This window comes from Enhydra lutris, unplaced genomic scaffold (genome assembly GCF_002288905.1).
Source record: "Enhydra lutris kenyoni isolate GAN:26980312 unplaced genomic scaffold, ASM228890v2 scaffoldscaffold71, whole genome shotgun sequence".
NCBI classification, from domain to species: domain Eukaryota; kingdom Metazoa; phylum Chordata; class Mammalia; order Carnivora; family Mustelidae; genus Enhydra; species Enhydra lutris.
In genome coordinates, this window is record NW_019154155.1 from 6,642,313 (window position 1) to 6,656,759 (window position 14,447).

Here is a 14,447-nt window from a genome sequence, read left to right on the forward strand (position 1 = left end):
TCATATACTAATGACACAGTATTGTTGGGAATCTCAAAAATACTATGGATGTTATGTACCAGGTGGCACTTATAAAGTCTGGAGGGGTGCCTGGGTGGCTCAGTGGATTAAAGCCTCTGCCTTTGGCTTGGGTCATGGTCCCAGGGTCCTGGGATCGAGCCCCGCATCGGGTTCTCTGCTCATTAGGGAGCCTGCTTCCCTTCCTCTCTCTCTGCCCGCTTCTCTGCCTACTTGTGACCTCTGTCAAATAAATAAATAAAATCTTAAAAAAAAAAATCTGGAAAGCGGGGCACCTGGGTGGCTCATGGGTTAAGTCTCTGCCTTCAACTCAGATCATGATCCCAGGGTCCTGGGATCGAGTCTCACATCGGGCTCTCTGCTCGGCGGGGAGCCTGCTTACCCTCTCTCTCTGCCTGTCTCTCTACCTATTTGTGATATCTCTCTCTCTGTGTCAAATAAATAAATAAAAATCTTTTTAAAAAAGTATGGAAAGCTGCTCATGTGTAAGGATTTTAAAAAATGGTGTTATGCATTTTTTTCTTCTAGTAATGTTTTGAACTGATGTTTCTCAAACTTTTCTTTTTCATGGTAAGGAAACTTTAATTAAAATGCCAAGTGCAAAAGGACAGGATTTGGCTGACATATGTAAATGCAAATAAAATACTGTAGGGAAAGTGAGACTTCATTGAAGGTAACATGATTGCAGAAAGAAGATGTGCTGAGCAAGCACCTCAGCAGAACAGGCAGTTTGGGGCAGTGCCATAAGCTACAGGCATTTCAGAAAAAATACACTGAAAATGTAATTGTGATGTTTCTCAAACTTTTAAGTAGCATGATTCCTTTTGATCAACATTAAAAATGTGCTTTTATGATGTCTGAAATGTGAAAATGACATTTTTTTAACTAAATATAAAATTGTTATGATGAATATGCGCTTTAAAACTATCTTACTTATTCTCACTGTCCTCTGCCCACCTCAGCTAACTTTTAGGGCTGATGTTTCTTACATATTATGAGGTAGTTGTAAACCTGAACATGGGGATCTTGAACTTGAAGTAGATCAACTCCAGGTCTCAGGGGCACTAATACAGGGAGCAGAAAGAAGGGTGAGGTCATAGGCAGATACACGGACTCGACAGCAATAATTTGAAAAAATAACAGCATGTTAGCATATGCTAAGCATATGCTAACTAGTGATGAACTAGTTCTAGGTGCCAGTTTTTGTTTTTTTTTTATCTGTTTAGCCACGCGTGTGGAGGCTATTACTATACCTTTTGCAGATGAGAACTACTTTTCAGTTGAGAATACTGAGGCACAGAGAAGTTAAGCAACTTGTTCAAAGTCACATAGCTAATAAGCAGCAGAAGCACAATTTAAGCCCCGACAGTCTGGCTCCAGGGCCCATAAATGGCAGTACCTGCTATACTGTTTCCAACACTGTTTTCATGTACGTTCTTTCAGGTTTAAAAAAAAAAAAAAGCTGACAGCTGTTATTATCTCATTTAAACCTTAAAGCCACTCTAAGAGGCAGACACCATTATTACCCCCAGTATATGGGTGAAGAAACTAAGACTCAGAAAGGTTTTGACTTGCCTTAAATCACAAAGAAGTAGGACTAAGGCTCAAATTTAGTCTCACACTAAATCAAGTTGCTTTTCTGCTTCACTAAACTACTTTACATTAAAATACATAATTATACATGTGTGACTGGGTCTTAGTACCAGTGCAAGAACTATATTTATTGAGTGTTTACTAGCTTCACAAATGGAATGATAAGCTCTAACACAGTCTAACATGTTGAGTAATATTCCCAAGACCATATGTGAAAACAATCAGAGTATACTTACAACACTTGTTCTTTACTTCACAAGGGAAGTTTACATGATTGTAATTCATCTATCTGTTCTAGAACCTAGCAAATCAAGGTGTTACCCCATGACCCACTTAGGGATGCTAATTTTCAGCTGAGGAATATTAACATTCACTTGCATGACATTCTGGCCTAACAATTAAAAATAGATAAATACCATCATCAAGCACACTATATTGTTCAATGACTTTTTTTAAGCAAGATTTTCTCAGTGAAGGAAGCAGTGTGTTGATTTACATTCTTCCACCAGTCACTTTCCTCACTAATGCACTGGTAAGTATTTCAACGAGCAGCTACTTTGAGTAGCTATGTTCTGAACTATGAAGCTAATTAACCACAGACCTAAGGGTAAATAAGACTAATACCTCAGTTTGTAGACTGAAGAGTTCAGTCCAAGGCACAATATTCATCCAGCTCTGTTCATATTTTTGTGCCTGGAAGCTTGCAGTAAAATCACTTCCTGTTATATCAGATATTGTCACTTCTTTTTTCTTTTTCTTTTTTTCAGATATTGTCACTTCTTGAAGAAAATAATTTGCCAGAAATTCTGGTGTTCCATTATTTTCTGTTTCAGAAAAACTTCCATTACTTGAAGCAGATAATGAAGTTCTGGCAGAAAGAGCTGTACAGAAAGAAGCCTCCGATTCAGTGTTAGCAAACAGATATGCTGGTGGTTTGTAACTGGCGCTGAAAGGAACTGCAGAATTTTGAAAATAAAGAGGAGAACAAGAAAGGGAATGAACTGCAAACCCTCTGGATGGACCAGCAGAATTAAGTCTACGAGGAGGCAAATGAATATTTGGCTGCAGAGGAGAGTCCAACTCAGAGAAAATGTTAGCAGAATTGTGGGTCTTATGGCCTTGATAAGTTTCAGGTAGATTAACATCACTGGAGTTAAATGAGACACCTTCATGAGCACAAAAAGCAAAGGATTTAAGATGTGAGGGAGGCAGTCTGTAAGGGGTATATGACGCAGGGGTAATGTCATCCAAATGGTTAGCTTGAAGGTCTTGGTCATTCTTAGATGGACCAAACTCTTTGAGACTCCTAGCAAACGTCTTAGGATGTAAGTGGGGATGATGGAGGAAACAAGCACCCTCAAAGGGCTCATCTCCCAAAAGGGCTGAACCATGGGCAGCAGAAATACTGCAACTAACCAGTTTTGGGAAAGGAGTATCTCTACATAGCGGTTGTTTAAATGAATCCATCTGACTTAAATCCAATGGCTTTTCCACATCTTCACATTCAAAATTGAGTGTTAAAGGTTTTTCTGATAGTTGGGAACTATCTTCAAAATCTTCAGAATCTTCAGAATCTTCCAGGTGATATGATTTAAACTTTCTGTTAGTCAAATGTGGTTGTTGCAGTTCTTCATTCCATTCAAAGAATGCTAAAAGAGGCTGTCCAAGAGGGAAAAATATAATGTAAGGGAAAACACAAAATAAAATGAACAATCAAACATACTTCCTAGACTTAACTTCGGAGTAGACAAGAAATTTCTTATCCTAGAGCACTGAAAAATTGGAGATATACAAGATAATTTAAATACAATGCCATTGTTATATAGATACAAATCTGAGATTTGGAGAGAACAGCAGTAATAAACACATCAAAGTTCTTAGTTTCTCTTTGTTCTTAGCATGTTGAAACTTCTAATACCCCTCATTTGATACAAGAGGAAACGCAGGACCACAGAAGTGTCTTGTCCAAAATTTTATAATTAGCAGTATCATAGTATGTAAATTAGCCCTAAAATAAGCTGATAATTTGAAATAAATTATTCTAGTCTTTTATTCTGCTTTACAGCAATATTAAGGAAATGAGACAACTGATAGAAAATTTCAAAACCTTTATCTTAAAAAGTTGCAAGTAAATAAAATCCAGTTTTATATGAATTACAAGTCTTTGAGATATTTTGGAAGTAAGTAGCCTGACAGCACCTGGCTGGCTCAGTGGGTAGAGTATGTGACTCTTGATCACAGAGTTATAAATCTGAGCCCTATGTTGGGAGTATAGACAGCTTAAAAGTAAAATCTTTAAAAAAAATAATTAGGGGTGCCTGGGTGGCTCAGTGGGTTAAAGCCTCTGCCTTTCAGCACAGGTCATGATCTCAGGGTTCTGGGATCGAGCCCTGCGTCAGGCTCTCTGCTCAGCAGGGAGTCTGCTTCCCTCTCTCTCTGCCTGCCTCTCTGTCTACTTATGATTTCTGTCTGTCAAATAAATAAATAAAATCTTTAAAAAAATTAAAAAAATAATTAGCCTATAATTTTACCAATGTAAATCAGGTATTTTATTTTATTATTATTTTTAAAAATCAGCTATTTTAAAAAAAGAGTAGTTCTTTCACAACTCAGTCATTTCCAGTATACATTTAAATAATTACACTGCAGAACATATTACAAAACACATATTTGAAAATAATATTTAAAAACAATGTTTTTCTGGGTAAGTTTCTCTTAATTAAACAAACGGAAAAAGTAAGTAATAGTGATAGACTAGACCTATTAGATATTATTTTATAAAATTGCAATAATTAGACACATCAGTGGAACAGAATAGATGGTCTAGCAATAGATCCTAAAACACATGGGAATTTAGAAGATGACAAAAATGACATTTTAAGTCAATGGGAGGAAAAAGAATTATCCAATAACCGGTGTTGGGGAAAGTGGGTAGCTATCTGGAAAAGAATAAAGTGAGTTCCATACTTCCTATCTTATACCAGGATAGATTCCAATTGGATGAAAAATTAAATGTAAACAAGAAACCATAAAACTATTTTTTAAAAAAAATAAGAAAAAACCTTTAGGAAGCATAGCCTCTGAATAGGAAAGATATTTCTAAGAATGATAATAAAATAAAACAATATAAAACAAAAACAAGAAACCCAAAGATCAAAAAATTTGCCTGAATTAAGAAATCTGCATGACAAAAAGATGATGAATGACATCAAAATACAAATAGCAAACTGGGATACAAATCTGTGCAGCTCAAAGTAAAAACAGCTAATTTCCCTAATACGTATTTTTCCTGAAATAAATAAGAAAATGACTAGGGCGCCTGGGAGGCTCAGTTGGTTAAGCAACTGCCTTTGGCTAAGGTCATGATCCCAGGGTTCTGGGATGGAGCCACACATCAGGCTCCCTGCTCTGCAGGGAAGCCTGCTTCTCCCTCTCATTCTCCCTCTCCCTCTGCCTGCCGTTCCCCCTGCTTGTGCTCTCTCTCTCTCTCTCTCTGTCAAATAAATAAAATCTGTTAAGAAAAGAAGGGAAAAGAAAAGAAAAAAATGACTAACATCACAATAATAAAGGTAAAAAAAATTAATAGATAACACATAGAAAAGAAGATACCTAGAGCTCTTAAGAATATGAAAACATGCTATCTTCATTCACAAAGAAATGAAAATTAAAATATCATTAATGTGTTTCTCACCTGCCCAATTTGCAAAGATCAAACATTTGAACGATAAACTGGGTTAAAGACGGACAGAGTAAGACTCTCACATGCTACCGATGGGAGTGTGAATTGACATAACCTACAAAGAGGGCAGTTTGGCTAGAGTTAATTAAAATTTTCAGAATAGATTTTCTTAGGTATAATTGATGTACAATAAACTGCACATTTTAAATGCATAATTTGAGGGGCACCTAGTTGGCTCAGTCAGTACAGCATGTGATTCCTGATCTCAGGGTCATGAGTTGGAGCCCTACACTGAGGGTAGAGTTTAATTAAAAAAATAATAAGGGGCACCTAGGTGGCTCAGTTGGCTAAGCAGCTGCCTCTGGTTCAGGTCATGATCCTGGGCTCTTGGGATCAAGCCCCACATCGGGCTCCTTGCTCAGCAGAGAGCCTGCTTCTCCCTCTTCCTCTGCCTGCCGCTCTGCCTACTTGTCCTCTGTCTCTCTGTCAAATAAAGAAATAAAATCTTTAAAAAAATAAAGTATATAATTTGGTGAGTTCTGACATAAGTATACATCATGAAGCCATTATCATAGTGAAGAGAATGAACATAACCATCACTCTCAAGATATTCCTGTGCCCTTTTGTAATCCATCTCATTCCTCCCCTCGCAGTTCCCAGGCAACCACTATTTATTTCAATAACTTTATATTGGTTTACATGTATTTTGTATCAATGGAATCATACAATTTCTATTCTTCTGTGTTTCACTTCTTCTACTCAGCATAACTGTCCTGATACATGAGGTTGCATGTATCCATCATAGGGCTATATCACAGTTTGCTTATTCATCTCCTGATGGTTGTTTCCAACTTCTGGCTACTACAAATAAAAGCCACAATGAGTACTTACGCAGAAATCTTTGAACATACATCTTCATTTCATTTGGCTGAGTCAAATGGTAGGTGTATATATTTTAAGAAACTGTCAAAAAGTTTCTAAAATGGTTGTGCCATTTTGCACTTCTACCAGCAGTGCATGAGAGTAACCATTGTTCCACATCCTCACATGTAGTACTGTCAGTCCCTTTTACGCCATTCTAGTGGCTATGTGAAAGCATCTCACTGTGCCTCCAATTTGCATATTCTCATGTGACTGATGATTTTGAGCATCTTTTTTTTTTTTTAAAGATTTTATTTATTTATTGACAGAGAGATCACAAATAGGCAGAGAGGCAAGCAGAGAGAGAGAGAGAGAGAGAGAGAGAGGAGGAAGCAGGCTCCCTGCTGAGCAGAGAGCTGGATATGGGGCTTGATCCCAGGACCCTGAGATCATGACCTGAGCCGAAGGCAGAGGCTTTAACCCACTGAGCCACCCAGGTGCCCCTTGAGCATCTTTTCTGTATAACTTCTTTGGTGAAGTGTCTTTTCAAATCTGCTCATTATTTTATTGGGTTTTCTTAGAAATACTGAATTGTAAGATTGCTTTATGTATTTTAGATGACTTTGTCAGATATGTTTTATGAATATTTTCTCACAAATGTGGCTGGTGCATTCATTTGCTTAATGGTGTCTTCTAAAGAGCAAAAGTTTTTGGAATTAATGAAGTCCAATTCATCAATTTTTTTAAAAAGATTTATTTATTTATTTGACAGAGAGAGAGAGAGAACACAAGTAGGCAGAGAGGCAGGCAAAGGGGGAGGGGAAAGCAGACTCTCCACTGAGCAGAGAGCACGATGCGGGGCTCGATCCCAAGACTCTGGGATCATGACCTGAGCTGAAGGTGAAGGCCCAACCTGAGCTACCCAGGTGCCCCCAATTTATCAATTTTTTTAAAAGATTTTATTTATTTATTTGAGAGAGAGAGAAAGAACAAGTACCAGCAGGGGGAGTGGGACAGAGAAGCAGACTCCCTCCAATGCAGAGCAGGAAGCCTGACGCAGGGCTTGATCCCAGGACCCTGAGACCATTACCTGAGCCACCCAAGAGCCCCTCATCAATTTTTTTATAGTTTTTTTTTTTAATTTAAAAAACCTCTGTCGAACCCAAATTCATTAACATTTTCTCCTATGTTTTCTTCCAGATATTCTAGTTTCAGTCGTTATATTCAAGTCTATATTCCAAATCAGTCTTTGCACATCGTGTGAGCTAAGGACAGATGTTCATTTTTGTTTATTTGTTTGGCAAATGGCCATCCAATTGCTCCAGAACCATTTGTTGAAAAGATCATCCTTTCCACATTGAATTGCCTTGACACATCTGTAGAAAATCCATTGACCCTCTATATGTGGATATATTTCTAGACTTTCTATTCCATTCCAACTGTTACATGTTTCAGTGGTGTTCTTATGGTGCAGATGTCTATTTTACACAAATATCACACTCTCCTAATTACTGTAGCCTTATAAAAAGTCTTAAAATCAGACAGTGTAAGACCTCCAAACTTTTCTTCTTTTTCAAAGTTGTTTTGGCTAACAAAGATCCTTTACATTACATATACAATTTAGAATCAGTGTGTCAATTTCTAAACAAAAATCTTGCTGGGACTTTGAGTTGGATTGAACAGAATCTATAGATTAATCTGAGGAGAATCAGATTAAACGAATTTAATCCAAGAACATTTATTTAGGTCTTCTTCAATTGCAATTTTCTCAGCAATGTTGTGTAATTTTCAGTGTACAGGTCCTGCTTACTTTGTCAAATTTGATTTTATATATTTCATATTTTCTATGGTATTATAAGTGGTATTGTTTTTTTAAATACCAATTTTTAATTGTTGCCAGCATACAGAAATTAAGTTGGTTTCTTACATTTTTTTTAAAGGATTTATTTATTAATTTATTTGCCAGAGAGAGAGAGCGAGAGAGAGAGAGAGATCACAAGTAGGCAGAAAGGTAGGCAGAGAGAGAGGGAGAAGGAGCCTCCCCGCTGAGCAAGGAGCCTGATGTGGAGCTCAATCCCAGGACCCTGAGATCATGACCTGAGCCAAAGGCAGAGGCCCAACCCACTGAGCCTTCCAGGTGTTCCTGATTTCTTACATTGACCTTGCATCCTATAACCTTGTGAAATGCATTTACTTACTAATTCTACTAGTCCTTCCATAGAATCTTTAAGATTTTCTACAGAGACAATTAGGTTGCTTATGAGTAAAGAAAGCTCTACTTCTTCTTTCCCAATATGTATGCTTTATATGTATTTACATGTGTGTGTGTGTATATACATATTTTTAAATTTTTTTATTTTCTTCTTCTTCTTCTTTTTTTTTTTTTTTTTTTTGCTTTAGGTACCAGTCTTCTATGCAACATTGAACAGAAGTGGTAAGGACAGACATCCTTTTTTTCTTTTTCAAATATATCTGTTAAATTATATTATAACCATTAACACAAATATGTCTCAATAATTTCATTCTGGTAATAAAAAATAATGGTATAATGGTGGTTTAAAGCTGGCTCAATTGCAATTATAGAGGCTTAATTATCAAAAGTGAAAATAGAAGACTATTAAAATAGCTAAAAAAAATAACATGTCATAGTGCTAAATGTTTCTATAACTATAGGTAAGGCTTACATCTAAATTTGATACATGGGACGCCTGGGTGGCTCAGTTGGTTGGACGACTGCCTTCGGCTTAGGTCATGATCCCGGAGTCCCACATCGGGCTCCCAGCTCCATGGGGAGTCTGCTTCTCCCTCTGACCTTCTCCTCCCTCATGCTCTCTCTCACTGTCTCGCTCTCAAATAAATAAATAAAATCTTTAAAAAAAAATAAAAATAAATAAATTTGATACAGAAGTCATTTTTAAAAATTTTTTAAACTCAATTTAATTAACATATATGGTATTATTAGTTTCAGGGGTAGAATTTAGTGATTCATCATTTGCATATAACTCCCAGTGTTCATTACATCAAGTGCTCTCCTTAATGCCCATCACCCAATTATACTCCCCCTCCTCCACCCATCTCCCCTCCAGCAACCCTCAGTTTGTTTCCTAGAGTTCAGTATCTCTTACAGCTTGCCTCCCTCTTTTTATCTTACTTTATTTTTCCTTCCCATCCCCTATGCTCATTTGTTTTGTTTCTTAAATTCCACATATGAGTGAAATCATATGGTATTTGTCTTTCTCTGACTGACTTATTTCATTTAGCGTAATACCCTCTAGTCCCATCCATGTCATTGCAAATGGCAAGATTTTATTCTTTTTGATGGCTGAGTAATATTCATTTGTGTGTGTGCATGATCTTTGTGATCCATTTATCTGTCAATGGACATTTGGGATCTTTTCATAGTTTGGTTATTGTGGACATTGCTGCTATAAACATTGGAGTGCAGGTGCCCCCTTCGAATCACTGTTTGTATCCTTTGGGTAAATACCTAGTATTTAATACCCAGTATTAAATTTAATACCTAGTATAAATACCCAGCAGTTGCTGGGTCATAGAGTACTTCAATTTTTAACTTTTTTAGGAAGCTTCGTACTGTTTTCCAGAGTGGTTGCACGAGTTTGCATTCCCATCAACAATGTAAAAGGGTTCCCCTTTCTCTGCATCCTTGCCAACATCTGTTTCCTGAGCTGCTAATTTTAGCCATCTGACTGGTATGAGGTGGTATCTCATCATGGTTTCGATTTGTATTTCCCTGATGCTGAGTGATGTGGAGCATTTTTTCATGTGTCTGTTGGCCATTTGTATGTCTTCTTTGGAGAAATGTCTGTTCATGTCTTCTACCCACTTATTGATTGGATTATTTGTTTTTTGGGTATTTGAGTTTGATAAGGTTTTTTTTTTTTTAATAGATTTTGGATATTAGCCCTTTATCTGATAAGATATTTGCAAATATATTCTCCCATGCTGTAGGCTGTCTTTTAGTTTTGTTGATTGTTTCCTTTGTTATGTAAAAGGAAAGCTTTTTATCTTGATGAAGTCCCAATAATTCATTTTTGCTTTTGTTTCTCTTGCCTCTGGAGACATCTCTAGTAAGAAGTTTCTGTACCTGAGGTCAAAGAGGTTGCTGTCTGTGTTCTCCTCTAGGATTTTGATGGATTCCTGTCTCACATTTAGATCTTTCACCCATTTCAAATTTTTTTTGTGTGTATGGTGTAAGACGTGGTCCAGTTTCATTCTTCTACATGTGGCTGTCCAGTTTTCCCAACACCATTTGTTGAAGAGACTTTTTTTCTTCTTCTTTTTTTAAATTGGATATTGTTTCCTGCTTTGTCAAAGGTTAGTTGACCATAGATTTGAGGGTACATTTCTGGGCTCTCTATTCTGTTCCATTGATCTATGTGTCTATTTTTGTGCCAGTACCATACTGTCTTGATGATTACAGCTTTGTAATACAGCTTGAACTCCAGAATTGTGATTTCTCCAGCTTTGGTTTTCTTTTTCAACATTACTTCAGCTATTTGGGGTCTTTTCTGATTCCATACAAATTTAGGATTGTTTGTTCCAGCTCTGTGAAAAATGCTGTGGTAGTTTTTTTTTAATTATTATTTGATTTTTTAAAAAAGTTTTATTAATTTACTTTGTAAGAGAGAGAGAGAGAGCATGACTGGAGGGGAGAGGGAGAGGAAGAAGCACATCCCCCACTGAGCAGGAGCCTGATGCAGCATTGATCCCAGGACCCCGGGATCATGACCTGAGCCGAAGGTGGATGCTCAACTGACAGAGCCACCCAGGCATCCCTTTTAATTCAATGTAATTAACATATAGTGTATTATCAGTTTCAGAGCTAATTTAGTGATTTATCAGTTTCATACAATACCCAGTGTTCACTACATCAAGGGGCCTCCTTAATGCCCATCACTCAGTTACCTCATCCCCCCATCCACCTCCTGTTGGTGGTAGTTTGATAGGGATTGCGTTGAATGTGCAGATTGCTTTGGGTAGTATAGACATTTTTTTTTTAAAAGAATTTATTTATTTGACAGAATCACAAGTAGGCAGAGAGGCAGGCAGAGAGAGAGAGGGGGAAGCAGGCTCCCTGCTGAGCAGAGAGCCCAATGCGGGGCTCGATCCCAGGACCCTCTATCCTGATCCCATGACCTGAGCCGAAGGCAGAGGCTTTAACCCACTAAGCCACCCAGGTGCCCCGGTAGTATAGACATTTTAACAATATTTGTTCTTCCAATCCATGAACATGGAATGTTTTTTCCATTTCTTTGTGTTTTCCTCAATTTGTCTCATTAGTGTTCTATAGTTTTCAGAGTACAGATCTTCTACCTCTTTGGTTAGGTTTTTTTCCCCAGGTATCTCATGGTTTTTTTTTGTTTTGTTTTGTTTTGTTTTTAAGATTTAATTATTTATTTGACAGACAGAGATCACAAGTAGGCAGAGAGGCAGGCAGAGAGAGAGGGGGAAGCAGGTTCCCTGCTGAGCAGAGAGCCGCATTCGGGGCTCCATCCCAGGACCCTGGGATCATGACCTGAGCTGAAGGCAGAGGCTTTAACCCACTGAGCCACCCAGGCGCCCCGGTATCTTATGGTTTTTGATGCAATTGTAAATGGAACTGATTCCTTGATTTCTCTTTCTGATACTTCATTATTGGTGTATAGAAATGCAACAGACTTGTGTGTGTTGATTTTATATCTTTCAACTTTGCTGAATTCCTGTATCAGCTCTAGCAATTTTTTGGTAGAGTCTTTCTGGTTGTTGCTCTCTCCCTCTTCCTGTCTCCCTCAAATAAATAAATAAATAAATAAATAAATAAATAAATAAATAAATAAATAAAAATTTTTAAAAAAATAAATGTTTGGTAGAATTCCCCTGGGAAGCCATCTGACCCTGGACCCTTGTTTGTTGGGAGATTTTTGATTCCTAATTCCATTTCTTTGCTTGTTTTGGGTCTGTTCAAACTTTCTATTTCTTACTGTTTCAGATTTGGTAGTTTATATGTTTCTGGAAATTTATTAATTTCTTCCAGATTGCCTTATATGTTGGTATATAATTGCTTATAATATTCTCTTATAATTGTTTGTATTTCTATGGTGTTGGTTGTGATCTGTCTTTTTCATTCATGGTTTTATTTATTTGGGTCCTTTTTCTTTTCTTTTTGATAAGTCTGGCTGGAGGTTTGTCAATGTTGTTAATTCTTTCAAAGAACCAGCTCCTAGTTTTGTTGATTTGGGTTTTTAAAAATTTCTATATCATTTATTTCTGCTCTAATCTTTATTATTTTCCTTTTCCTTTTGGACTTAGGCTGTGTTTGCTGTTCCTTTCCCAGCTCCTTTAGGTGTGTATGTGTATTTGAGATTTTCTTCCTTCTTAAGGAAGACCAGTATTGCTATTGAACATCTTTTCATGTGCTTACTGACCATTCACATATCTTCTTTGTAGAAATGTCTACTCGAGACCTGTGCCCTATTTTTAAAAATGTTTTTATTTTTTTTAAAGATTTTATTTATTTATTTGACAGAGAGAGATCACAAGTAGAAAGAGAGGCAGGCAGAGAGAGAGGAGGAAGCAGGCTCCCCACTGATCAGAGAGCCTGATGCGGGGGCTCGATCCCAGGACCCTGAGATCATGACCTGAGCCGAAGGTAGAGGCTTTAACCCACTGAGGCACCCAGGTGCCCCTTAAAAATGTTTTAAAGATTTATTTATTCATTTAAGAGAGACAAAGAGAGAGTGGGGAAGAGGCAGAGGGAAAGAATCTTCAAGTGGACTCCCTGCTGAGCATGGCGCCTGACATAGGATTTGATCTTACAACACATGAGATCGTGACCTGAGCCAAAACCAAAAGTCAGACACCCAACTGATTGAGCCTACCCCCTACCCTATTTTTGAATTGGGTTGCTTTGTTGTTGTTGAGTTTTAGGAGTTCTATACATTCTGGATATTAATCCCTTATCAGGTATATCTGTCAAAAATTTTCTTCCATTCTGTGGGTTATCTTTTTATTCTGTGGATAGTGTCTTTTGATGTACAAAATTTTTCTAAATTTTCATGAAGTCTGATTCCTCTTTTTTTTTTCTTTTGTTACTTGTGCCTTTGGTATCACATCCTGATAGATTACTGTTAAACCCAAAGGGTGGGGGCACCTGGGTGGCTCAGTGGGTTAAGCCTCTGCCTTCGGCTCAGGTCATGATCTCAGGGTCCTGGGATCAAGCCCCGCATCGGGCTCTCTGCTCAGCGGTGAGCCTGCTTCCCTCTCTTTCTGCCTGCCTCTCTGCCTACCTGTGATCTCTCTCTCTCTCTGTCAAATGAATAAAAATTAAAAAAAAAAAAAAAAACAACCCAAAGGGTGAAGATTTGTCCTATGTTTCTTTTAGGAGTTATATTGTTTTAGGCCTTATATATAGGTCATAGATTCATTTTGAGTTAATTTCTGTATATGATATTAGGTAAGGATACAACATCATTCTTTTGCATGTGGCTCTCCAGTATTTCCAGCACCATTTATGCTTTCCCCAATGAATAATCTTGGTACGTTTGTCAAAAATCACTTGACCATATATACTAAGGTTTATTTCTGGACTCACTATTCTATTCTATTGGTTTATAAAAGTCTGTTTTTATATGAGTATCACACTGCTTTGATTACTTATCATTGGAGTAAATTTTGAAATCAGTAAGTGTGAGCCCTCCAGTTTTGTTCTTTTTCAAGATTGTTTTGGCTATTTTGGAGTACCTTGAGATTCCATATGAATTCCACGATGGATTTTTCTATTTCTTTCTTTCTTTTTTTTTTTTTTTAAGATTTTATTTATTGGGCGCCTGGGTGGCTCAGTGGGTTAAGCCGCTGCCTTCGGCTCAGGTCGTGATTTCAGGGTCCTGGGATCTAGTGCCGCATCCGGCTCTCTGCTCAGCAGGGAGCCTGCTTCCCTCTCTCTCTCTGCCTGCCTCTCTGTCTACTTGTGATCTCTCTCTGTCAAATAAATAAATAAAATCTTAAAAAAAAAGATTTTAAAAGATTTTATTTATTTATTTGACAGAGAAAGACACAGCAAGAGAGGGAACACAAGCAAGGGGAATGGGAGAGGGAGAAGCAGGCTCCCTGCCGAGCAGAGAGCCCGATGTGGGGCTCGATCCCAGGACTCTGGGACCACGACCTGGGCTGAAGGCGGATGCTTAATGACCGAGCCACCCAGGTGCCCCGATTTTTCTATTTCTGCAATAACATTGCTGAGCTTTTGATAGAGATTACATTGAATCTATAGATTGCTTTGGGTAATACTGACACTTTA

General features: G+C 37.6%; 1 protein-coding gene across 3 annotated transcripts in view; it reads right to left on the reverse strand.

The window, feature by feature from the left end:
- LOC111159938 (poly(ADP-ribose) polymerase family member 4) overlaps window positions 1–14,447 on the reverse strand; it is a 136,536-nt gene that overhangs the window by 22,350 nt on the left and 99,739 nt on the right. For all 3 annotated transcript variants that reach the window (XM_022522627.1, XM_022522629.1, XM_022522628.1), the window contains one exon: window positions 2,236–3,270. In XM_022522627.1, the coding sequence (XP_022378335.1) occupies window positions 2,236–3,270 (1,035 nt within the window). The remainder of the gene's footprint in view (window positions 1–2,235; window positions 3,271–14,447) is intronic.